The sequence below is a fragment of the Lissotriton helveticus genome, chromosome 3_1, assembly GCF_964261635.1.
Source record: "Lissotriton helveticus chromosome 3_1, aLisHel1.1, whole genome shotgun sequence".
Lineage (NCBI taxonomy): Eukaryota > Metazoa > Chordata > Amphibia > Caudata > Salamandridae > Lissotriton > Lissotriton helveticus.
The window spans coordinates 1,205,251,903-1,205,277,033 of NC_136061.1; the positions used below are offsets into that span (position 1 = coordinate 1,205,251,903).

Here is a 25,131-nt window from a genome sequence, read left to right on the forward strand (position 1 = left end):
CCTGGAGGGCACACTATGCCCTGTCTGTATGGATGATATCTCCTGTTTTGCACGAGTTAGGCCTCTCACTTGATGCCCCACTGCGAGCGTAAAGCCTAAGAAAACCTGGTTCAATGAAAAAGGCAAGCCTTTTTGTCTCTTAGAGGTGAAAAAAAGAAATCCCATTGAGTTGGGCATTTACAGTGTCAACAGATGCCAACAATCTGTGGGAGCAAACTGTGGTAGCAAACTACTGCATTAAAACACACACAAAAAGACACCTTGTGGGAAGTAACATACCCAACTCATATTGTGGACATGGGGTGCATGAGATTTTGAGGCAAAATGCAAGCAATGATCTTATCTTGAAGGATGGTCACCCTGTAGAGCGCAATCAGTGTCTCAAAAACGACGCTGTAATTTCAGAAGCTCATGCCAACCTACTTTAACTCCAGGGTTACCCAATTATAGCTTATAGAAGTGAAACAGCCGTCAAACTGTATTTAAAATGACATTAAGAAACAAATATACAACAAATACCTGTCAACTCCATCCCAGCGGTAACCAGGCCAAATGTCAAACCGATTCGGGGGAGGGTTTGGTCCACTGTATCTTGGGCGCGCTGTAGAAAACAAAGAAAAAATGTCTCTAGCTGTTGTGAATACCAGCATTGGCAGAGGCTACAGCTGACTTTCTTGGGACAAGGCTTAGCTGACTTCAGCACTAAACCCTTCGGCATATTGCATAATGACAGTGCTTTTTTGTCTGCGTCCATAAAAGAAGTACAGTCAAATCAACCAGTTTAGCATCAACCCTCCAGCAACTCAAAGATGGCGAGAGTGATCCCACAGAGCTCACCTTTCTTGTTCTTTTCCTCCTTCACTTTCTTCTTTTTGATGAAATTGGCCATGGGGTCCCCATCTCGTTCCTGCTCCCGTAGCATTTGGTCCAAGTCCTGGTCGTCGATGTAGCGGGCCAAGGGTTTCTCAATCTCTTTGGCTGCATCCAGCACATTTTGCTGTTGCATCTGCCGCTGGGCGAGACTACAAGTGGGAAAAGAATAACTGACATTAGGGAAAGGTAGGTGTCATTTCCTCTGCCGTTAACCAGTAAGATTAATTTCACGTTCTACATTAGACCACTTTCAGTGGGAACCAATGTCAGGAGAAAACCTAAAAAAAAAACAAGATTTTGTGGATAAGACAATCGGTTTCTAAAAACACAAACCAACTAAGAGAGTCAGCAGGCACAGAAAAAGTAGTACATATGGTCTTGGACCTACAAAGGCTATAAGCCATGAAAGATGTTCTACTGTAGAACTATATGTAGGTACTAGTAATGGTGTTGCGGGTAAAGCTATGTGTAGGGAAATGGGTGCTTGTTGCTGTACCACCCCACATACACTTTTTGCCTGGTTTTGTGAAGCAACTTTGACTGAGGTGTACTGGGTCCCTGCTAACTAGGTTCCCAGAACCTGTGTTCTTGCCCTAAAACTGTACCACAATTGGTGCAACTTATGTGGCCATTGTAAGTCCCTAGTAAATGGTACCCCTGGTACCGAAGGCATTGACACTAAAGAAGGACCCCAAGGACAGCAGCACGAATTGTGCCACCCTAGGGTCCCCGCACCAAGGCTATGCACACTGTCACTGCAAACTGCGTGGCTTGGTGCAGACAAAAAAAAATTACAAAAATTGACGATTCAACATGGCACAAATCCCTGTGTGCCATGCCCGCAGACACTACATGGGATATAGGAAAGGCACCCCCCCCCGAGCAAGGCAGGGAGCACTGTATATCCGGTCGTCGCTTCAAGGTGCCAGCCTCTGACAGCGCGGTGCAACTTAGCAAAACATTGCCCAGCTGCCTATCTTCACTGCACCCAGTCTGCCCGGCTGTGGTATCTTCGAACTAGATGTGCTCCCGTGGCACCAGAGCCCTTGTGACCTCCACTCTCCCTTGAGAGCCTTCAGACTTGCCTACAAGTGCCTGTTTGCTTTTAAGATGCCCCACTTCTTTCGTAACGTGCCAGTTACTAAGTAAATTTGCTCCTAGGTCCTGGTGAAATTCGGGAAGCCCCCGAGATCTTGGCCTTGGAACTTTGGACCTTGGCCTCCGAACCTTCCGATTCCTAAAGGTGAACCACCTCAGTGATTGCATTGCGTTTCAGAATGCTTTTTCCTTCCATAGGAAATGTATTATGCGTAATTGTACACAACTGTGAATATTGTATTTACTGTAATTTTTCCACACTGCGAAAAGTATTTACTGTGTAGTCGAAGTTCTTGGTCTAAATATTTATATTACAAAAGTGCTGTTCTTCTAGTTTGGTCTCGACTTCATTCATTGAATGCGTATATAATTTATTGCCACTGTAGGTGCAACAAATGCTTAGCACTACCCTCTAATAAGCCTAACTGCTCGCCCACACTACCACAAAAATAGAGCGTTATTATTATCTATTTTTGCCTCTGTAAACCAATAAGGGTTTCCTCGACCTCTCTGCAGTGTACCTCATTGTGCTGCACAATGTCGAGAGGTGGGTTACCTATACTATGTAACTGCCCAATGCTAAAATATAATGATGAACCACAGATCAAGATTGAGGTGAGATGGCCAAACAGAATGCTTGTCCCAGCACCAGAATGGCCCGGGCTGCAGATCAGGATTTTGGTTTAATGTAGATCAAAGTACATAATGAAACCGTCATCAGTTTGATGCAATTATTTAATATTCACAAGGACAACATTCTTTTCTCAGATGTCAATGTAAATGTGCCCTGCTCTTTCTTGTTTCTGACAAATGTCAAGAACCTATTTTCTGAGAACCAATGGTCAGGCCTAGTTTCTAGCTTCTTCTTACATGCACAAATTCTGCAGACTAGCTGAGAGATTCTTCTGCTTGTTGGTAAAGGTCCCAGTTCTTTTCCTCCACAGAGTTAGGTGTTGGTTATGCTGTTCCAAAGAAACAAGATACCTGCTCTCCTTCCTCTACAAAATATTGTGCACCAACCTCTGGATCCAATAGCACAACCCCACCACCTCCTCGAGCCAGGTTAGGTCTTCTGAAAAGTTCACTTCCTCTTCCAGAAGTGATAACATACTTTGGGTTGTGAAGGAGCACCATGGATTATGGTTGCTGTTTTTTTGAGCCATGTTTTAGCTTGCCTTGGTGATAGTTCCTATATATTGCTTTCTGTTAGTGAAAGAGTTCTCCTATCCTGGCGTTCCACAAGCTGTTTTGAGATTTCCCCCTCTGGTTGGTTTTCTTTACCCATTTAAGATCTGCTTGAAATTTAGCCTACATTTGAAGTAAAGTTTCTGTTACTCCTCTGAAGAACCCTTCGGAGTCAAGGATTGTTACAGTTGACTCTTTTTTCAGTTTTCATTCCTTTTGTCTAGCTTTGCACTTCCATCAACTATTTTGTCTGACGCCCGATGGAGCTACTTGGTTTAGCTATAGAGGAGATGGGCCGTGGATTCCCTCCTTAGTCGTCACCTACCCAGTCGGTCTTTAGGCAGACTTCTTTTCGTCTCTACTTATTGTCTCTTCCCTAGCTCCTATCCTCTCTCCCCTTGTCTGCCCTGGGATCATACCTTACTGGACTTTGGTTGTTGCATTGACTCGTCTACCGGTTTGTGTCCCCATCACCCTTCCTCTCCTCTTCCCATGCTGTGTCTCTCACCCGCCCCTCCCCTTTCCCGCCCTCATTATCTGTCTACTTCCCGTGCTCCAACCCCCCCCCCCCCCCCCCCCCCTCCCCGGAATCTCTCACCTTGCCTGCTTTTCCCCTTACGGATTTGTGCTTATTTTTTATCTCAACCTTACATGTAGCTATGTTGCCATTCTCTAAGAAATGTGTAACCTTTGTAATGATGTAACCTGTAACTATGATCTGATGCTCATGTAAAGCGCTCTGATACCTCCGGGTCTAGCCAGCGCTATATAAAACTTTTAAAAGAAATAAAATAAATAAATAAATAAATCATGTTCTCAGCACTGGTTGTCTGGTCTGGTCTGCAAGTGCTTCCATGAGCCTCAGGAAGCTTTTGTACTTGTTTCAATATATGGTCCTTTTTTTCTTTTTTTTTTTACTTCTTACAAAGCCAATGCAGATTTTTTCCCTTTTAGTTCACCATCTGATAGGGGCAGTCTTCTGGCTGCTCTTTGTAGTTTTCACTATTCCTCACAGGGACACTGTACCACAGGGCCTTTCTCTCACCACTTTTGTCTGAAACAGCACTTCTGGACACCTTTCACTGTAGCATTTCGAGTCTGAGACGATCTAAGGGACCAAGTCACAATCTACGGCTTCCATGAGGTATTTTACAGCTTCTGCAGCTTGAGAGTGTTTTAATGTAAGTTCGGCCCAGGTTACATTTTTCACTACGGAACACGTTTTTTTGTATTGAAATGAAAGTCCTCAGCAGTAGCTTTTCCTTGCCCTATCACTTTTAAGATGTTTGTGCCCCACTGGTTATTACGCTCATTCAGAGTTACAATCTATGGAACACTACGGTACATTTAAAAAAAGATTAGGGTGCACTGTGAACACACCATGAATTGACAGCGGTCAGGGCATGGATAAGTAATTCAGGGCATGGATAAGTAATTGAGTTCAGAAAAGCACTCTTTCGCTCGCATTCTATGGAAACTGTTGTGCAACTGCCACAACAGACCCTGTACCATCCCATTACGGAGGGACTGAAGGGTTCATCACAAAGTATGGCATACCTGGGCAGATTTCAGGCTCTTTAAGTTTCCGATCAAAAAGTTATCATTATTTCATGGAGGGCAGCATAACAGATGGGTAGACAGTGACACACACTCTTTAAACTCACTAGGTTCGCGTATGAAACGCACATTAAAGATAACCTGCGTAATAGTAATACTCTTATATGTGTACCCACTTGAGGCCAGTCATCCCTGTCTCATTGTATGTGTCTGCCCAAACCTGCTTCCTGCATGTTGCATACTGTTAAAGCCATCATTTCTCGATGCTGGGTGAGATCTGTCCGCCAGGATTATGGTTATCAGGTATCCCACTTACATTGACAAGCCAGTTGATAAAGATTTTGACCATTGCAGAAAGAATGTTAGTATTTTTACCATAAGCACTAGACACTTGCTTCTTCCTCAATGTGGGGTAGGCCTTTATCTTAGGATAATAGGAGCCATAACTCCATTGACCAGTTGTTATGTAAAGCTTTAACTACAGTGCAAGAATGGTTATTCTTCTGTAATAAGTTTTATACCTCTTTTACATTTTTCTTCTATGCTTGGTTGGGTTGCAGTACTTTCTCATGATCATGTATCCAGCACTTTTCCAGAAATATATTTGTCTCTGCCAGCATAGGTTATGACAATTAAGGACATACATTGTATTGAATCACATTGGCATTTTTAAGTACCCATTTTTATGTATATAATGTTTGGAAGCACTTTGCACTTTTGAAGCCACAGATAAATGCAGCTTTATTTTAATCCTGATGAATTCTATTTGTATTAGCTCTAATCGACCCGTCAAACGATTTCACATGGTACTTTGACGCCATTGTTTAACTCTTGAATTTTTACTTATGGGACTTTGACGTATGCATTTTTATGCATATAATATTTACAAGCACTTGGCGCTTTGAAGCAACCTGTATGGTTTTCTGTGGGTTAGGACAAATGCAGCTTTATTTTTACTCTGATGAAATCTATATGCATTGGTTTTATTCGGAATGTCGAACAATTTCACATGGCACTTTGACGCATCGTTTCACAAAGAGGAATTTTTACGGATATGTCTATAAGCACTTGGCTCTTTGGCGCAACCCGTATGGTTTTTCACAGGCTAGAACAAAGGTAGCTTTATTTTTAACCGTGATTAATTTTACGTGCTTTAGTCCTAAATCGAATTGTCTATTGATCCCAAAATGTTGCATGGTCTATATAAGAATATTATATGTTAAATTACGGGAAATGTACTGCAACGTATCACTTTGTGATGATTTTAATTAATCAGACAATAACATTTATTATTATTATGCAATACTCTTTTATGTATACCCACTTGAGATCTATCATCCCTGCCTCACTGGCTGTCGCCAACCCTTCTCCACTTGGGTTTCCTTACACATACCCCTATTGGTCCTGTATTACCCATGTGCCAGCTGAGCCTGTCTTACCCCACTGTAGCATATCCAACAACTAACTCCCACTGAAAACTCTTAAAAGTGTTTCCATGGAACATCTTTCACCACTCCCTGCACTTGATATCTCTAACACCTACCTGACTGGGCGTCTCAAATCTGTGTCTCAATATGCATCTATTGAATCTGCCCCTCTAGTTGCCTTACCACAGCATTATGAAATGTCTCTTACCCCTGACCCCACCGGGCATACTGCTCTTCCCTCTGGGACTTCACACCAGCTGTGCGTTGTTGCTCCTCCCGCTCTGCCTGCAGATCTCGCTTGCGCCCAGACTTATCTCGGAAAACTGTTGTTGCAGATCTGGATTCATCTATTGGGGGGGAAAAAAGCACAGGATCATAAACAACACCAGAGAAAACTCCTATCATTGGAGATGGTACAGAGCAGCAGAAACATCTCCCAGCCCAAGAGAGCTACGAGCCCCAGAAAAAAAAGCTATACCCTAAACGGGAGTCCTAGTTTTAAAGGAGGCATCTAGACCACAGGCAGCTCCTCACATAGATACAGCTCTTACGGGTGGATATGGATCTTTCATATTTGCCAAATTCCACAATACTAAAAGTTTAAAAAACTCAATAAGTCTAGACGGAAAGACTGAAATTAAGCCTACTGCGATAACTCCATTTAAGATTATGACCATAGCAAAAAAAAATGTGGTTCTGGTCTCAGCGCAGTCTCACAAAATGTCTCCAGTGGGGTGCATCCTTTTATAGGTTTCTTTTACCAATGATGCCTTTAGTGGATAGGAACAGCCCTAGTGTATCCTTTTTCTATGTCAAACACTTAAGTACTAGAAGGTACAAATCCCTACCAAATAAGTACTGGTACCTGGAACAGGTTGGATCATGGAAATCTTACTGTTCAATAAAAAGCTCTGCATAGCTTTCATTTTAAAAAATATATATTTTTATTAGTTTGTCCCCATTTTATGCAAGGAATGTAGAGTTCAGTTCATAAAAATTAAATACATCCAGCAAATACAGTCGATATAAATATGTAGCACATAAACAAGAGATAATACAGCAAACAGCAGACATATATCCTGTAGCATAAAGAACCATGAGAAAGCAAAAAAAAAAAAAAAAAAAAAAAAGAAGGGAACCTAAGCAGTATTTCAAATAGTAGCAAACTCCGTTAGATCCAGTCAGTTATAGCAGTCCAGATCTTAACTCCCATGGCCCTCTTTCTTCTGACTTTAGTCTTGTATATAGCCAATTCCAAGTTATACATTGCTAATAATCTCGCACGCCAGCTAAAAAAAGAAGGAGGATCCGGACTGATCCATTCATTCGTGATGCATGCACATGCTACAGCCATACAGATAAATATAAAATATTTCGTGGTCTTGAATCTTGTGTGAACAGATGTGTCTAAGCTAACACCTATCAAGACCAATTCCCCAGTTATAGATATTGATAAGCCCGTTATTAATCCTAAAAATTGTTCAATAGAAGAAAATAATTAAAATAATTTGGGGCAAGAAAAAACATATGAACAGCGTCAGCAGCGAACTGACCACATCTGTTACATTTAGTCCCCGCACCTGTACCCCATTTAGATATCTTTCTTGGAGTGTAATACAAATCATATAAGGCCATGTAATGCTGCGTGCGCATCCTCCCTGTCATCAAAACCCGATTTGCTAAACTTAATGATTCAGCAATATTAACTCCCTCTATACTTAGCTTAGTTGCCCATTTATTTTGGCACTTCTCAAGTTCACCTGGCAGTGCTGAAATAAGATAAGAGTAAAATTGCCCTATCTGTGTTTTTTTCTCCATACTCTCGATGAGGGGAAATTTCCACAATTGGAATTCCATCTCAGGTCCTAACTTGTTCAAATAGCTGTGAATTTGGAGGAACTTAAAAAATGTGTGTTTAGCCAAAGCAAACTTCCTTTGTAGCTCAGTAAACAAAGCTGAATGTCCATCTTGCAACAAATCGCCTAAACATTGAATTCCTTTGGAAAACCATCTGTTGGTGATTTGATCCCGAAAGATAAAAGGTAGTATCTCGGGCGCTGCAAATGGAGTGTACGCATTTACCTTCGGGACCCCCAACTGACGCTTAACAAGTCTCCATGCTGTGTAGGCTGCTTTAAGAATTTTACATTTTGATTTTTAAATTAGAAAGGTTCTACAATTTTAACAAAACAACCCCTAATCGCCTCACCCAACCCAAGTTCATAAATTGAAGGAGCATGGCAAGGCAAGATTCGGCCCTATCCCCCACTACCAGCGGGCTAGTGAATTGCAACACACGTGCCAGATAATAAAACATAAAATAAGGTATACCCCAACCACCACGATCTTTCGTCAGCACCATCTTTTTATATGCCCTTCTTTGCCGCTTGTATCCCCACAAAAATCTAGAGGAAATCCCCTCTAATCTCTTAAAGCAACTAACTGGGAATTCAAGCGGAATCGTTCGAAACATGTACAAAAATTTAGGTAATACCAGCATTTTTAAAACATTTGATCTTCCGTATAGAGATAAATGCAAGTGATCTAATCTCTCCAGCATTGAGTTTACTTTAATCAAGACAGCATTCATGTTTACTTCTGGAATATTAGAAACTGGAAGTGAAATTTTAATTCATAGGTAGGTGACTTCTGAGACGCTCGTTACAATTTCCGGAGGATCGTCACCAACAAAAAGAATCTGGATCTTGGATATGTTTAGCTTATAACCAGAGAAGGATCCAAACCGAGCTGCCAATTCATCAATAGTTGGTAACACATTGCCGATATCCCTGGTGACAACTACAATATCATTCGTGTAGGCAAGGGCTCTATAATCTATATGGCACAAATGAATGCGTTTGATATTCTCAGCCTGGTTCAGCTTGTTTAAAAAAAGATCTATGTATAAGGCAAATAAAAGCGTTGAGCACGGACACCCTTGCCGTGTTCCACTAAAGATTGAGAAAAAGACGGGCTCCTGGCCGGCTAGACGGATACACGCAGTTGGGGAAAACCTTCAATACCAGCAGCATCTTAGGGCCAAATCCCTTCAATCTTAAGGTGGAGAAGTGTGGCTCAATGGTTAGAGCGGCAGATCCTGATGCAGAGGTCTGGCCTAGGACCAGGGTTCAATTCCCGCCTCGGCGGGTCTTGGGCTCAATTTCCTCGGACCTGATCATTCTCGCCTCGGTGCCTATTCTAATCATGGGTCCCACTCTGCAACTCTGGGCAATAGCTTGCTTAATCTCCACAACGGCCCCAACAGCGCTGGGATGCCTGGCTTCACCTTGGGGGTGCCCAGGAGTGGGCATTTCAGAGGGCAAGAGCCAGGAAGGGTTCCACGGCGGTATGCGTACAGCGCCAAGACGCCGCAGGGTATAAGTGCGCTATACAAGTACGAATTCATTTCATTTCATTCATTTAAGACATCCCACATGTATGACCAAGCAACCCTGTTGAATGCCTTTTCGGCATCCAACAGGGTTACCCCCATTGTAGAATAAGATGCATGTGCACAATCCACAAGAGCAATCAAACGCCAAACATGGTCGGTTGTGTCGCGTTCAGGAATAAATCCGTGCTGAGATTTTGAGACAAGAGATAAAATTATGCCAGATAAACGCGATGCTAAAATCTTCGAGTAGCTTTTGCTATCGGCATTGATAAGCGAAATAGGTCAATATGAAGAGGGCAACAGGGGTGGTTTATCTTTTTTTTTTTTTTAACTTTGATTGTGGATTTCCGCCAGGACATAGGTGCATTCCCCTTCTGTGCTTCCAAAAAAACTAACATCAGGTCTTCCTTAAGAACCTGCCGAAAGATCCTATAAAACTCAAGGGGGATGCCATTGGGGCCCATCGCCTTACCAACCGTCAATGATAATACGGCTGCCTCCACTTCTTCCCATGTGATGTCTGTACCTAAATATTCAGTCTGATCAGATGTTAATGAAGAAATCTCAATATCAGCACTAAAGTCCGATACAGTATCTTCAACCACATGATATTTCCTCCATGTGTAACTTACTGTCAAATTTACCGAAAACGTCTACAACTTCTGTCGGTTTATTATGAATTTGCCCTGACTCATCCTGAATGCTGTCTATCCTTTTAGCAACCTTCTTCTGACGTAGCCTTTTGGCCAGTATACGGCCCGAATTTTCTCCCACCTCATAAATCTCTGACCTGTATACTGCAGTTTGTGTGGCTAGCTTTGTAGCATAGTTCTGATACAGCTTCGATTTTTGAGCGGCTAAGTCACTCAAAATTTGGTCATTATCCTGACCACAACTAACAGCCACCATAAGTTGAGCTTCTATCTCGCGAAGTTTCTTTGTCTCAGCCGCTAGCATTTCTCGTCTTTTCCGTTGTTTATTGATTGAGAAACTTAATGTTTCTCGCCGTACCCCTGTCTTAAAAGCATCCCACACCATATGAGCGGAAGCGGATCCACGATTAATTCTAAAGAATTCTACTATCCATTCCCCCATTTGTTCGACAGAGTGGATCAACTAATAATTTCCGCTCAAAAGTCCAGGCCCTCAAAGCATTGCTAAAGCTAATATCTAGTTCTAAAGTAATGGGATTATGGTCAGAAATTATTTTAGGGGGGATATCGAACCTAGCATTATTAACATATCCGGCAGTGACAAAAAAATTATCTAATTGTACATGTTTTTGATGGGGAGCCGAATAAAAAGTGCTCCCTGGAGCTCCCAATCCTTTCACATACCATACATCATCTAGCCCAAACTCTTTGATAACTCCCCTGGTGGCATTGAAAACTTTGTTTTTCTTTCCTTTATAGATGTGGTCACTGGTTATGCCCACCTGCCCATCCAAGTGGAGATTAAAGTCTCCACATACCCAGGTCTATAAAGCCAACGCCTGTTGTTCCATGCGATGTGGGTCTCCTGAACACACAGTACATCCACCCTCATAGAAGTAAGAATTTGGGCCATTATCCCCCTTTTTTTTCTATCATTCAGCCCACAGATATTCCAGGAGCAGACCTTAAATTTACCCATGCTCACGATAAGGGTATTTTACAGACTGAAACATGATACCTAGCTGCGACACTTAACACACCTAAAACAGGATATACAATTTTAGAATCTTTATTTACGAAGTTTTTGCTGCTATTTGCACTCAAAAGCACACCTCTACTATTCCTTTCCCCACTACCCCCCCCCGACCTTCCTACCCCGGAAACCGCCCTCACCCACCCATGCACCCACCTAAATGAGGCAAAGGGACTGGATAGTCCCCCTTAGTGATGGAGAGAAAGGCTGGTTGCCCTTCGCCGGTCAGCCCTGTCCTCCTGGCATAGAAAGAAATTAAAACGCAATAAGAATTTATCTACATAGCGATCTTAAACTTATGGCACCACACTAAATTGTACCTAGAAAATCCTTAGCAGAAATCTCAGACATAAAAAATAGCGTTTTCTCCTTATAAAAGATTTTAAGCTTGGAGGGACTAAGTAGGTATGCCTGCGCGCCTTTAGCTTGAAGCAATAGTATAAGTTGACGCAGATGCCACCTCTGCTGTACCATGGCCTGGCCATAATCTGGGCATTCAAAAAATTCAACCCCCTTCCCCTTTCTCTTGAGGTCTGGCCTTGCTAGATCATATAAAGCTTCCCGAGACCAAAAATTGTTCAAGCAAATCAATATCGCTCTAGGTTTCCCATCAGACGCCCTAGTACCATTCCGCTTATGAATGGGGAATCGGTGCACTCTCTGCAGTTCAACTTCCCATTTCCATTGGGTCACTTCAGGGAAGGTTTCTGAGAACAACTCGATGATAAATGGACGAATCTCGCTGCTTTCGGCCCCTTCCTGGATGCCCAGGACTTGCAAATTATTCCTCCTGGATCGGTTCTCAAGGTCGATTAGCTTCCAATTAATGTCTTCCAGAAGAGCATTCAGGGAGGAGACATCCGATTTCTGCAGCACCATTTCATCTTCGATTAAGGCGATTCTGCCTTCTGCCTCCCCGATCCTAGCAGCCATATCATTGCAGGTCTTAACAACTCAGCGCCCCTTATTTTGAAGCTTACGACTCGCCCCTTGCATCCGCAAGCTTTCTGCCTTTGTCTCCTCGCAGTGCGACATGATGGCTTGATAAATAGTGGCTAAAGTGATCTCGCTCTCTATGTGTTCTTCTGGGCAAGTGTCTACATAGTGTCTACATAGCCACCCCTGGCCTTGGTTATTACACCGGATTCTAGTTCCGCAGAAGAGTTACCCAGTATAGGGTATCCGTCATTTTCAAAGCCTTCTCTGGGAAGAAGTTTAGGCAAGTCCCTTACTTCTTTAGCTTTACCGACAGTGCTCCCTTCCTCCCCCGTTAACAAGCTATTTTCATCATCCTCCAGAGGAGCTGAGCTTTTCAGGCTTCTGTTATCTAGCCAGTCACCTTCAACACTCTCAATGTCAGAGGTATTAGAAAGATCCGACATGGAATAAAACTTGCTGGCTGAGTCTCCAGAGTCAGCCTCAATAGTCACTTCACTCATAGTCCCAGCACCTTGAAAGGTTTTATCTAGCTTTGCGCTGGCCCCAGCTGTTACTAGAGCCCTTTGGCTACGGGGCGCAGAGCCTCCTTTTTCTGTAGATAAGAGACAGGATACAGCCTTTTCTGGAGAAATCCAAGCGGTGACGTCCTCAGCGACACACTCAACCATAATGTCGACAGCACCATTGGCAACATCTTCCCCAATTTCCTCCAAAGCCTCACATTCTTTTGCAAAAAGAGAAGAGTCTGCCCTTAATGATGATTCGATTTTATCGGTACCAGTAACTGGCTCAGAATTAACATTGGAATTGTCAATTTGCTGAGTGTTCACTTCAGCCAAGGCGGAGGTCTTACCTTTAAGCCGAGTTCTCTTTTTGAATATCCCAGGGATTTTAACATTGCCCCCAACCTCCTCCTCCATTCTGGTGGGGGCCGGGGAGGAAGGTGCAGCACCATGCACAGAGTTAGAGGTGCCCCAAACGCCACCACCACTGTCCTTGTTCTTCGTACTGGGGATCGGTGAATACTCCACGTTTTCTGAGGCTCCTCCAGTGGCGGTGGCGGCCGCCCGAGTCTTTGGACCCTTCGCTGCATTGCTGGTGTTCTTGGGTGCCATCAAAGTTGGAAGCGTCCAGCCCGGGTCTTTCAAACGCCCCGCCGTCTGCTTCACAGCCGCCGCTCTCTCCGCCTGAGATCGGGAGCCGGCAGCAAGCCTCCGGCGTCCGCGCTGACTCGCCAGAAACCAGACGCGGGAAGGAAACCTCCAATGGACCCGGTAAAGTCGGACCCAGTCCAAAAGCATAGCCAGGCCCCCCAAGCGTTGTAACAATCAAAGCGCGGGGCGGGAAGGCTTTCAAGTGACACAACCCGCACATACCTTCAAATACATTACTTTAGCTCAGGGTGTGCTACAGGGCTCATTCTTGAGCCCTACCCTTTTTAATCTATACATTGCCTCCTTAGCTAGGTTGTGGAAAACCACAGTGTCACAATAGTGTCATATGCAGATGACAGGCAGTTAGTGGTCACCCTGGCTCCAAATTCGGTGCAAGCAGCCAGTAGCTGTGCAGACTGCTTAAAATATCTTGCTTTTGGATGATAAGCAATTGCCTGAAACTGAATGGTAATAAGACAGAGATACTGATAGTAGGGAACACTTCATCCATTTGGTCTTTAGGCTGGTGGCCAGCAATCTTAGGCCTGGCCCCACCCCTAAGACAGAGGTGAAAAACTTAGGAGTCTGGATGGATTCCACCCTCTCCTTTCAGACTCACATCAAGAAAGTTGCAGGCAGGTGTTTTGGAATCCTGAAGACTCTAAGGAAAACTTTGGACATTCTCTCTGTTTCTGCTAGGAAAACCCTGACCCATGCCCTTGTTACATCGCGATTAGACTATGAGAAAGTTCTATATCTAGGCACAACAAACAAGGGACTCCATAAGCTGCAGTGTATCCAGAACGCAGCAGCTCGCTAGGTCCGGCGTCTGCCCAGAAGGGCGGCCGATAAGAAAGTGCTTGACTCACTACACTGATTGCCTACTCAGAAAAGGATTTCTTTCAAGGCATTGTGCTTTTGCCACCGTACCTTGCAGGACAGAGGCCCACTCTACCTATGGGACCTTTTTACCACTTACAATCCAGAACAACATTTTAGATCCACCGGACTCAGCTGGTGAAGGTTCCCAGGATAAATGAATGAATTAATATAAAACTTTTAAAGCGCAAATTTAGCCCGAAGGCATCAAGGCGCTGCAGACAGGGTCAGTATATCAAAGTTCACAGATTACTAAAACTCAAGGATTAAGGGAGATGAGGGCTGGAGCAAGAGAAAAGCCAGGTCTTCAAAGATTTCCTAAAGGCAGAATGTAATTCCAAATTGGAGATTGAGAGAGGAAGCAGATTCCACAAGTTGGCGCCCAACAGCGAGAAAGCCCTCCCCCCCCCCATCTGGCTTTCCTAAACCTAGAAACTGTTACCCAATTCCTACTAGCAGATCTCAGGTTCTCACTCGGAATATATCTATGAAACAGTTATTAATGCCTTCAGCACCCTTGTTGTGCAAGGCCTTGTGTACCATACAAAGTGATTTAAACACAATTCTCCTCCCAAGTGGGAGCCATTGAAGGCTCCTAATGGTGGATGAGATAGCATGAAAATTGGGAAGACCCATCACCAGCCTAGCCGCTGCATTCTGCACTAGTTGGAGTCGATGCAGAATTCCCCTATTTATTCCTAAATAAAGGGCATTGCAATAATCCAACCTAGAAACCACAAGGGCAACTACTGCCTGTTTCTGAGCTGAGAGGGAGAGAAAACGAAAGATCTTCCTAAGAGTCCTTAGCACCCCAAAGCATGTTGCAACAGTTTTATTCATTTGTGACTTTAATGACAAAGAGGAGTCTAAAATAATGCCTAGATTCTTCGCACTTAGACAGGGGACAGGGCAGGCTCCTAGAGAAACAGGCCACCAGGCCTTTGACCAAATATCCAGCTTTTCTCCAAAAATGATAACCTCAGTTTTATCCCCATTGAGTCTTAGATAATTCTCACCATCCATGCAGCCACCACTTGCATGCAATTATTAAAATTTGCTGCTGAGGCGGAGACACTCTCTGTGATGGAAATCAGAATCTGAGTGTCATCAGCGTAGGATAGGACTTCCAAGCCAAAAGACCTAACCACAGCAGCGAGCGGGGCTACGTAGATATTGAAGAGAGTAGGACTCAATGAGGATCCCGGAGGTACTCCACAAAACAATTTTTTGGGGGCAGACGAGAATTGACCCATCTTAACTATCTGTGACCGATCCATAATGAAAGATGACAACAAGTTAAGTGCAGATTCCTCTATCCCAATGTCCTGGAGCCTACCAACCAGCCTACTTGGGGAGATCGTATCGAAGGCTGCAGTCAGGTCAAGGAGGATCAGCAAGATGGTGTGACCAGCATCAACCTGTTGCCGAATGTTGTTAAAGACAACGGTTAGTGCTGATGTGCTGATTCTGTGCTGTGCTCCCTCCTGAACCCGAGCAGTTGTTATTCCTCCAAGTAGCAACTGAGATGGCGGTTAAGATGTGGAGTGGTGTGGCTCACTGGTTAGAGGCGGCAGACCCGGAAGCAGAGGTCGGCCCGGGACCAGGGTTCGATTCCCGACACGGCAGGGTCTTGGGCCATGGTCAGCGGACTCGATAATTCTCGCCTCGGTGACTACTCCAACCATGGGTCCCACTCAGCAACTCTGGGCAATAGCTTGCTTAATCTCTACTAACGGCCCCATCAGCGCCGGGGATGCTTGTCTTCACCTTGGAGATGCCCAGGAGGGACCATCTCACAGGGAAAGCCAGGATGGGTTCCCCAGCGGTATACAGCGCCGGGACGCCCCCTTTGCTGGGGCAGCTGTGCGCTTTACATGTATACGACATTTAACATTTAACATTTCCAGGATTTTGGCAGGGACAGGCAACAAAGAGATAGGCCTATAGTTTTTGGATTCAGTTGGATCAAGGGAGGCCTTCTTGAGAAAGGGTTTTACCACTGCAGTTTTGCATGCGGTGGGAAATTGGCCGGCAGAGATGGCGGAATTGATGATAGTCGTTAGAGGAGATATAGATAAAGAAAGCACAAATAGGCGCTCGCTCTTTTGGCTATCTGGCAGCGAAAAGCTGGAACGCCCTACTCCTGCTACTTCTCGCGGAACCATCAGAGAGCCTCTTCCGGAAAAAATTTAAAACGTGTCTCTTTCAACTGTGATTGTTTATTGGTTCCCCTCGGGGTGCTTGCCCCTATGCTCCTTCATCCCTCTGATGTTTGATTCCGTAGTTGACTGATAGAGCAGTTAGCGCGAGGACACACCAGTGGTGTAACCAGGCGTATGATAAATGCAAAATAAATAAATGAGTTACAGTTTGGTACCTTTTAATTGTTATTCAAAATTATATAGCTCAACATTGAAGTTATTACATTTCATATAGTTAGCATTATAGAGTTTTGTGCAACTGAAACATGTTACAGAAGTTAAGAATGGTTGGCAAAGAAAGGAAAAAACATGTAAAATTAAGGATATTGGTGTTGCACATATGAAAGTAGAACCTGAGTGCAGGGGTTTTGAGAGTGGGGCAAACTACAAGGTAAATCAATGAGGAAGGTGACGGTGCTGGTAGCACAGAGAAGAAAGACCTGAAACTAAATTCTGGTAACTGACTGAGGGATACTAAAGACGCAGGTATATACAGAGACATCTGCGCCTCCCTAAAGGCTACAGGCAGGAGTCCCAATCTGGTTTCTAAGGTGGCTATAATTTAAGAGTCAAACAGCCACTCCAGGAATGTTCCAAAAAATAGTGACAGCCTTGATCTCAGACACTTAATGAGAAGGTTGATGCCAAGCAATGAACCACAAGATATTCTTCTGACTTCAGAGTAAGTCTGGGCAAGACATTCTTGGGAAGGCTCTCTCAACTGGGATAAAGAGGGGCTACAGGGAACCGAAAACCAGGGGCACCCAATAGTAAATGGGACTGATCCACCTAAACTCTCATTGGCCTAACTGAGTAGTACTCCTCATATCAACAACCTGCATGGAAATTGAATACTGCAAAGTCAAAAAATGCTAGTGTGCTGCTAGAAGACCCAGAGGGGGACCTAAGCTACACCAGAAATGGCATCTAAGAAAAAATTAAGGACCATTCACCGATGAGAATTTGGGTTTGATGCAACTAGTCATTTACAAGGAACAGAAAGAAATTGTGAAGTAGGAAGTGGAGGAAATGAGCAGAAACAGTTGCTTCTCTTTCACACTCTAATACAGAGAACATTTGACTTGGAAGAGAAAGCAGAAAATGTCCTGATGCTTGATCAGACTGTGAATAACAAAATGAGATAGATGGAACCTGGCCAAACCTGAAGGTGACGTTTGAAGATTTAGAAAACGGAGCCGGTCAGGAAAAACCCAGAATCAGGAAATGTCTCAGAGGGGGTAGAAAGTTTGGATATTAGAGATTTTGTGCATATAATCTTTGCCCAGAAAGTAGAAGTGGGCAAAAAAATATCCTAAGGATTGGTCCTAAGCATCAGGGCCCAGCAACAAACAAGAAACTATGTGGCTTGATTTATATAAGAAATGCAATAGAAGAGCCCAGATAAATTTGGTGGTGACAAAATACTCCTACTGAAGGACTTTGATAATTTACTCTGACCAAAAGGAAGACACTTCACCCGACAGTGCAAGAGACAGCTCCATTTTCACTGTAATGCAAAGCCAAATGATTGGCAGAAACCAACTTATCAGAATAATGGCAGCAGAGAGCAGATGCATCCTTCAGTTGGGTACAGGCCAGGATGGCAACACCTCAACAAAAGTGACTGTTTCAGCAACCCAATAACAGCAATGGGAACAATGGAACAAGCATAACCACAGATCAGTGAGACAGGGCCAGTGCAAAGAATGAGGCAAACCTTAAAAAGGTGACAAACCTAGCTGGAAGAAAGGCAGATCCTTGAGACATTTCAACAACTATGGCATGGATTACGAGTGGCTTCTTAAAATCCCATGATTTCCCTGCCCTGGAGTAACCTTTACCAGTAGTTCTGATAATTCCAGTGGAGATTATGAGATTTAGGGGGAACAACAAGTGGGAATCGGTATTTCCAAGGCTGCTTTCTGCATGTTTTCCCACAATTTCAAAAGAAGATTTTGGCTGGTCCTAGCAGCTGGAATCTGTGTGTCAAACACACAGAACTTATTCTGATGGGTGTTGTAACTTGTCTTACCAGGCCCACTGGAATTTAAGGGCCACTCATAATAGTGGGGTAGCGTGATGTGGAAGTGAGGGTTGTTACGAAACAGGGGAAAGACAAAAGCCTCCGCTCTTCTAACAGACTCGCAGCCATTACAGAATGAGAAAACATTTTACATGAAAATTTTGCATTTAGGCTATTGGTGGTATTGCCATAGATTTTACATGAAGTTAATTTGCAACAGGCAAATGTTTAAAGGGGAAGTTCACCATATGAACACCTCTATCCAATCTTAGCACATCTCTCGCCCTCAGCCAAATTGCGATGCTGTTGCTGACTTCTTCCTCGAAAAGGCGAATAAGATCGAATCAGATCTAAAGTCTGCTTCACTCGAACTCTCACCCTCTCCTGTCTTCTCTTTCTCCATGCCCCTTACCACGCCTCACGGTCTTGCCCCCAAACACAATGCCTCTTGTAGTCAATTCACACCCCTCAATGTCATTGCCATCCCCAACATACTCCCGACCCTTAAACCCTCAAAACATTTCTAAAGACCCCCTTCTTCAAAGATAGGATAGGATCACTAGCACAACTCTGGTCCAAGATCATCAATGCCTCTCTTCTTCAAGGTGAGATCCCGGACTGCCTGAAGGCTGGCCTAGTACTCTCTATTCTCAAAAAACCCTCAGCTGACCCCAAGACTTGAATAACTACCGACCAATCACAAACATCCCTACCCTGGCAAAACTACTGGAGAAATGTGTACATGAGCAACTGCGCAAACACATTGAGCAATTCCAGCTTCTCGACCAATTCCAATCGGGCTTCCGCACTGGCGACAGCACCGAAACGGCCATCCCTCATATAGTGGACAACGCTCTCACTTTGCTTTACCAGACTGAAGCCTGCCTATTAGTTCTTCTCAATCTTTCATCTGCATTTGACACTTTCAAACATGACAATCTATTCAACCTCTTGGAAAGCAGGATGGAGCTCTCAGTCACGGTCCTTAACCCCTTCCATGCTGATGACGAGCTCAGCTCGTCATCAGCTTTACCTACCCTGTGCGGATGACAAGGTGAACTCGTCACTCAACATGTTGATTTTGAAATTCCAGCGCACAGCGGGAAAACCGCTAGCGTGGAAGTGGTTAAATGGTTTGCCTCTTTCCTCAACAACAGAACACAAAGAATCAAATCCAATCAGACTCTATCCAACCCCAGTCCCTGTATGCTGGGTGTCCTCCAAGGGTCCTCACTATCCCCCATGCTCTTTAACCTTTTCAAGGAACCACTGACTGTAATTGTTAAAGCCTCCAACATCAAATATCACATGTATGCCGTTGACACCCAATTTTACATGAAAATATCCTCCCCCGAAGACATCAAATCTCTCAACTGAACCCTGCTCAAAACCCTAAACTGGCTAACCTCCAAACATCTCAAACTAAATGCCCTCAATACAGAATTCCTCCTCATTGCGCCCGCTAAGCAAACCCCCACTGTTGAGAAATATCTTTGTAACCTCACCGCTCTCAACTGCACACCACACATCATTGATTCCACGAAATCACAGAGTTCTGCTAGATAAGAACCTAAACATGCAAGATCACATCAGAGCACCTACCAAAGGAGTGAACTTCCAACTGAGCATCCTAAGAAAACTCAAACCCTACCTTCCCCAAGAAGACTTCAAATTGGCGGTGCAAGCCCTTGTCATCTCTAGACTAGATTACGGCAGTGCTACTCTATGCGGACTGCCGAAACACAGTTTAGCCCCCATCAGAGCATCTCTAAATGCTGCTACTAGACTCATCACGGGTTCCAAGAAGACCAACCACATTTCGCCGGACCTGAAATTGCTCAACTGGCTTTCTTTTTGAGGCAAGGATCCAACTAAACATTGCTTGTATGACCCATAGAGCACTACCCTTCAATACCCCACTCTACCTGACAAATAAGCTGGAACTACCTGGTGGCTCCCGGCCCTCAAGGTGCACCGGCACACTGCTGCTTAAGCCAAAGAAATTTAATAAACTTAAAACCTACAATCATACATTCTCTGGCATTGCCCGGAAAATCTGGAACTCCCTTCCAGTGGAAACAAGACTGATTCCCTCAACATTTGCCTTCAAAGGGTAAGTTAAAGCTTTACTAATGAACAATGCACTGAACTAGAAGCTTTTCTCCTCTTGCCTCGAGCCTGTTTAGCTGTTTTACTTATTACATGTCATTTGTTGCGACCTATTGTCGCCTGCCATACTGTCATTTTTGTTCTTGATGTATATTGCCCTACTTTTCTTTCTCCCCTAGTCTTCTTCCTATTTCCGCCATAATGTCATTTTTGCTCTTGTTGTATATTGTCCTACTTTTACTTTGATTTTTCTCCCTGAGTTGTCTTCCTATGTCTTCCTCAACCTCATGTAAAGTGCTATGATACCCACTTGGGTCATGTTCGTGCTATACAAAACTTTAAATAAATAAATATGAATCAAAACACACTCCTACTCGCCTTCCGTTGATTGGATGCAGAGAAAGCTTTTGTCCGGGTCAGCTAGGAATTCCTGAGGAATGTGATGTTAGCATTTGGACTAGGAGACAACAAAGTCTGTATTAAAAGGGCATTTTATATTGCCTCGACGGCTCATATTCTGGACATTGGCATATTCTCAGAGGAATCTCTGATATCTGAAGGAACCAGGCAGGGCTACCGAAGGACGCTATACTTTTTACAATAGCTAGTGAGTCCACTGCAGAAGCAATACATATATAAGCAGGAATAAAATGTTATAGACTTATGGGTGTGGTCCACAAACTATTATTGATTGCAGACATTGTTCCACTATCATTAACAGACTCAACAACCTATTCCCCCCTGCCTTACTCACACCTCTGCTAGACTTACTGGAGGACCATGGAGCAGTGTCTGAGTACATAAAATACAGACAAATCTCAGATCCTACTCATTCAGACATTATAAAGAAGAGGAAGCTGTTTTAAGACAAAACACTTTTTAAGATAGCCACTCACTTCCTGAAGTACTTTGAGATACAGCTGACCATAAATATCTTGGGTTTCTTTAAAGCCGATTTTCCTTTAATGGAAACTCTAAAAAGAGATCTCAAGAGGTGGTACCATATGTATAGATCTAGAAAAGATGGGATTCATTCAATCAAAATGGCGGTGATACCCAAACTCCTGAATGTTTTTCAAGCACCCCTGATCAAAACTGACTAAGTTGTGTTAAGCAACGGGTACCCAGGAAAATCTTATGAATGCCAAAACACAAATGGGGTGCTACTGCCAGATATCGAAGTTTACTATCAAGCATCACAACTGCAGAGAGTGGGACAATGATCACAAAGGTATTTCAGCAGGCACTGGGTTATCATGGATATAGCAATGACGGGAACAACCCTCTGGGATGTTCTGTGTTTGTTGAAATCATCGCAACCACCAAGACTATACTACCCACAAATCAAAGGTACCCCACTAGAAATTTGGAACTGAATAGTGCCAAGAAAATACCTGAAAACTAACTCACCCCATTCGCACCCATGACTAACAATGCTGATTTTACCACTGGGGACAGGGGAGACGTCGTAGAAAGGTGGGTGACACAGCGACCACAGGGCGTTAGCAGGCATGTGTAACAAAGTAAGATAAAATCCTTTAAGTATTGGAAAAACACGTTTGAAGTAAAGATGGCAGATTATTTCAGAAACTAACTGTTACAACACGGCACCACCTATACTGCTAAAAAAGAGTGGCAGCTACTAGACAGTTATCAGAGTTTGAAAAGGCTGGATATGGAGATGGATGAGCCGACTGACATTTGGGGGACTACCAATAGTGGAGACATTTTGGACAGAGTTGTTGGCAGAAATAAACCAAAACTAATGATTCAGAGCCTAGAGTGGATGGTTGGTGGGGGGCAACGGGAAAGGGGACTAGTCCCTGTTTTTTCAACTATTAGTAATGACTAAACTAGTGACAGTACACATGTGAAACAGAGGACTTTACCGTTGTGGAACCCATAGTACAACAAAAGATGGAAGACAATGGTTGTGGAGCACCATTCTAAATATCTACTTAAATATGGGCCTATTTCTCGGCCTGCACCAGAGCGCAAAGACAAGAGATGCCGAAAGTCACGTGCCACCCTAGATTATGAGCTCTGCATTCAGACTAAATCGGAGGAGGTGCCTTACTTCTAAAACAACTCAGGCTCGTGTACAGTAGAGTGAAGGACATGGGTATTTATTGTTGCTGTGCACATTTAGAACACCTGGCCCACCGAAAAGGCAGCACCCATAGTCCTAAATGTGGAGCGAGTGGGAGGGAGAGTTCTCAGAGGGGCATTCCCCAATCTTTGGCGGAGAACTGTATGCACTATTGAAGCCGCAATGCCCCCCATTGTGTGGACAAAGAGGGGATCGTTTTTCTATTGAATTTTAAGTTTTAATAAACAGTATTTAAAAATAATGTGAAGAAGCCATGGGGTCATGCACAAATAAGCCAGAAATCGATTAAATGAGGCCAAAAGGTGGTCGAATAAATATTGTTTAGTTTTGGGGATACATATAAACTACAATGAGGCAGTGTTGCGGTCACAAAGGGATTAATAGGGATTAGTAGGATTAATAGAGTTTAGAAATGGCTTCTCTGGCGCTTATAGAAACGTGATAACAAGTCAGTGCTGTCATTGGTCGAAGCCAAAAGCTTCTGAACACAAAGTTGCAATATTCCAGGGTCAACACTAGATGGCAGCAGAACCCAAAGCATATGAATAAACAGAATATGAATAAACAATATAAAAACTGTCCCAAACGGATGTTATTTATTTATTTGCAAAATTGTCCATAGCGCTGGCTAGACCCGGAGGTATCAGAGCGCTTTACATGAGGGTCAGCGAGTTACAGGTTACATGGTTACATCAATTACAGGAGCAACGTATATACATAGGAGAAAAACATGAGATTACATAATAATATAAGTTATTAGCGCGTAGTGTAGCCAAAACGCTTATCTTATGGGGAATGGAAGGTAGAGAGGGAATGGTAAACGGGTAAGGAATGCAGATAGAGTCAGGCAGACCGGCAGGGGGGAACACAGCAGTCAAGGCCGTCAAAGTGAAAGACAGACAAAACCGGCTGAGACTAGAAGAAAAGGTCAATCAGGCGCACAAGGAGCAGTTCAGCAGCAAAGAGGATAGGTCGAAACCGCCAAAATGGAGGACCCACAGAAGTCAACAGCATTATCCCAAAATTGGGGGATATACAAAATCAAACAAAAAACAGTAAAGGTAGCTGACTTCATGGCTCCATGCAGGGCTGGAAAAGGAGTGGCAGCCAAAGAATCATGGAGGGAGGAGGCGGGAGAGGGAAGCAAACACCAACACGGAGACGAGGAAAAACAATGTCAGGTGTCCAGCTGGGTAGGTGACGGCCGAGGGGGTGAACCAGAGCCAAACTCATCTATAGCTGCATAGGATAGCTCCACCGGGCATTGGCCAAGGTTGCTCGGGCTCCGCGGTTAGTACCAACAGTTAAGGTATCCGTCCAGGGGGCGTTGTCATAGGTCCATCGAAAGCACCGGTCCCGATGTTATTGGGAAGCGCCGTCCGCCTCGTCCACCAGCTCGCCCCCAGGTCAAGAGTGAGGAGAGGAGAGGTGGTAGGGACAGTTCCAAAGTTAGCAGAATTGTGGGACAACCAATTGTTCTGGTCTTCAGCCCTCTCGGCGGGAGTGAAACTGAAGAGGATTTGTGCATAGAAACTTGTTCCTCATCAGATTTTAGTCCTCTACTGGCCCCCCCAGTGACATTGCAGTTTTGTTCTGGGCACCCTCTAGGCAATAGGCCTCACCTTTCCTTGAATTAGCAGGTCTCATTATGCCCCCAGTATAGAGCGCTGACTATAGGGATCTGTTGATCCCCCGTGACTCTGCAGCTGGTCTTTAAGTCTACCATGCCTTTAATCCAGTTTATACATCGGGACCCCCTCATCTTATTGGTCGTCCACCCTATCGGGTGTTTTTTCCCTGTCGGGCGCCATTTTGGGGCCAGGCGCGGTTATCCTGCTTTAAAATACTAGCAACATTTATATGGGGGTTAAATTCAGGCACCCTCCGGACCTCTAAAATCCAATTTGGATCGGCAGAGGCTTTCTCCGCTTCCCCACTCACCGCCTCTCAGCCCCTGCAGAGCGATCGCAGTGGTGTGCAGGACCTTCGTGTCAACGGAGGCGTCTCCCGCGGGCTCCCAACGAGCTCACCAGGTGATGCTGCATCTCGCGTTGTTGCGGACTTTCCGCAGGTACCGGGGGATCATTGGGTGACTCTTAGGCTTACTGGTAGCTGCTTCGAGGGCTATGCTTCTGCATCACTCCGACTATCACCTAGTGTTCTGCGCTCTCCAGAGCCCGCAGCGCCATCTTAGGGACCCTTGCTGGTCTCACGGGTCTCCTCCGATCTCATCGAATTCCCCCAGGCATGGTGAATAGCACCAACTGTTTTGTTGAAAAGTATTACCTTCATATATAAACGCAATTACAGTACGCTAGAGGAAACTAAACGCATCACAAAATACACGCACACAGACACGTTACAGACTCGGTTCAAGGTACTCTGTAGGAATTGGTGCGTTGAGAGCCGGTAGGAAATGCAATTTATGTTATACAACATGAATTTGCGCCAGTGACATCGCCTGGGCTGAGCTCTGCTTGGGAAAGCTCAGTCAGT

At 44.2% G+C, this 25,131-nt stretch overlaps 1 protein-coding gene across 1 annotated transcript in view; it reads right to left on the minus strand.

The window, feature by feature from the left end:
- Nucleotides 1-25,131, minus strand: part of BUD13 (BUD13 spliceosome associated protein) — a 180,274-nt gene that overhangs the window by 8,450 nt on the left and 146,693 nt on the right. The window contains exons 8-10 of the mRNA XM_078681868.1: nt 6,349-6,487; nt 838-1,022; nt 520-601 (exon numbers count right to left, since the gene is read on the minus strand). Coding sequence (XP_078537994.1) covers nt 520-601; nt 838-1,022; nt 6,349-6,487 — 406 coding nt within the window. The remainder of the gene's footprint in view (nt 1-519; nt 602-837; nt 1,023-6,348; nt 6,488-25,131) is intronic.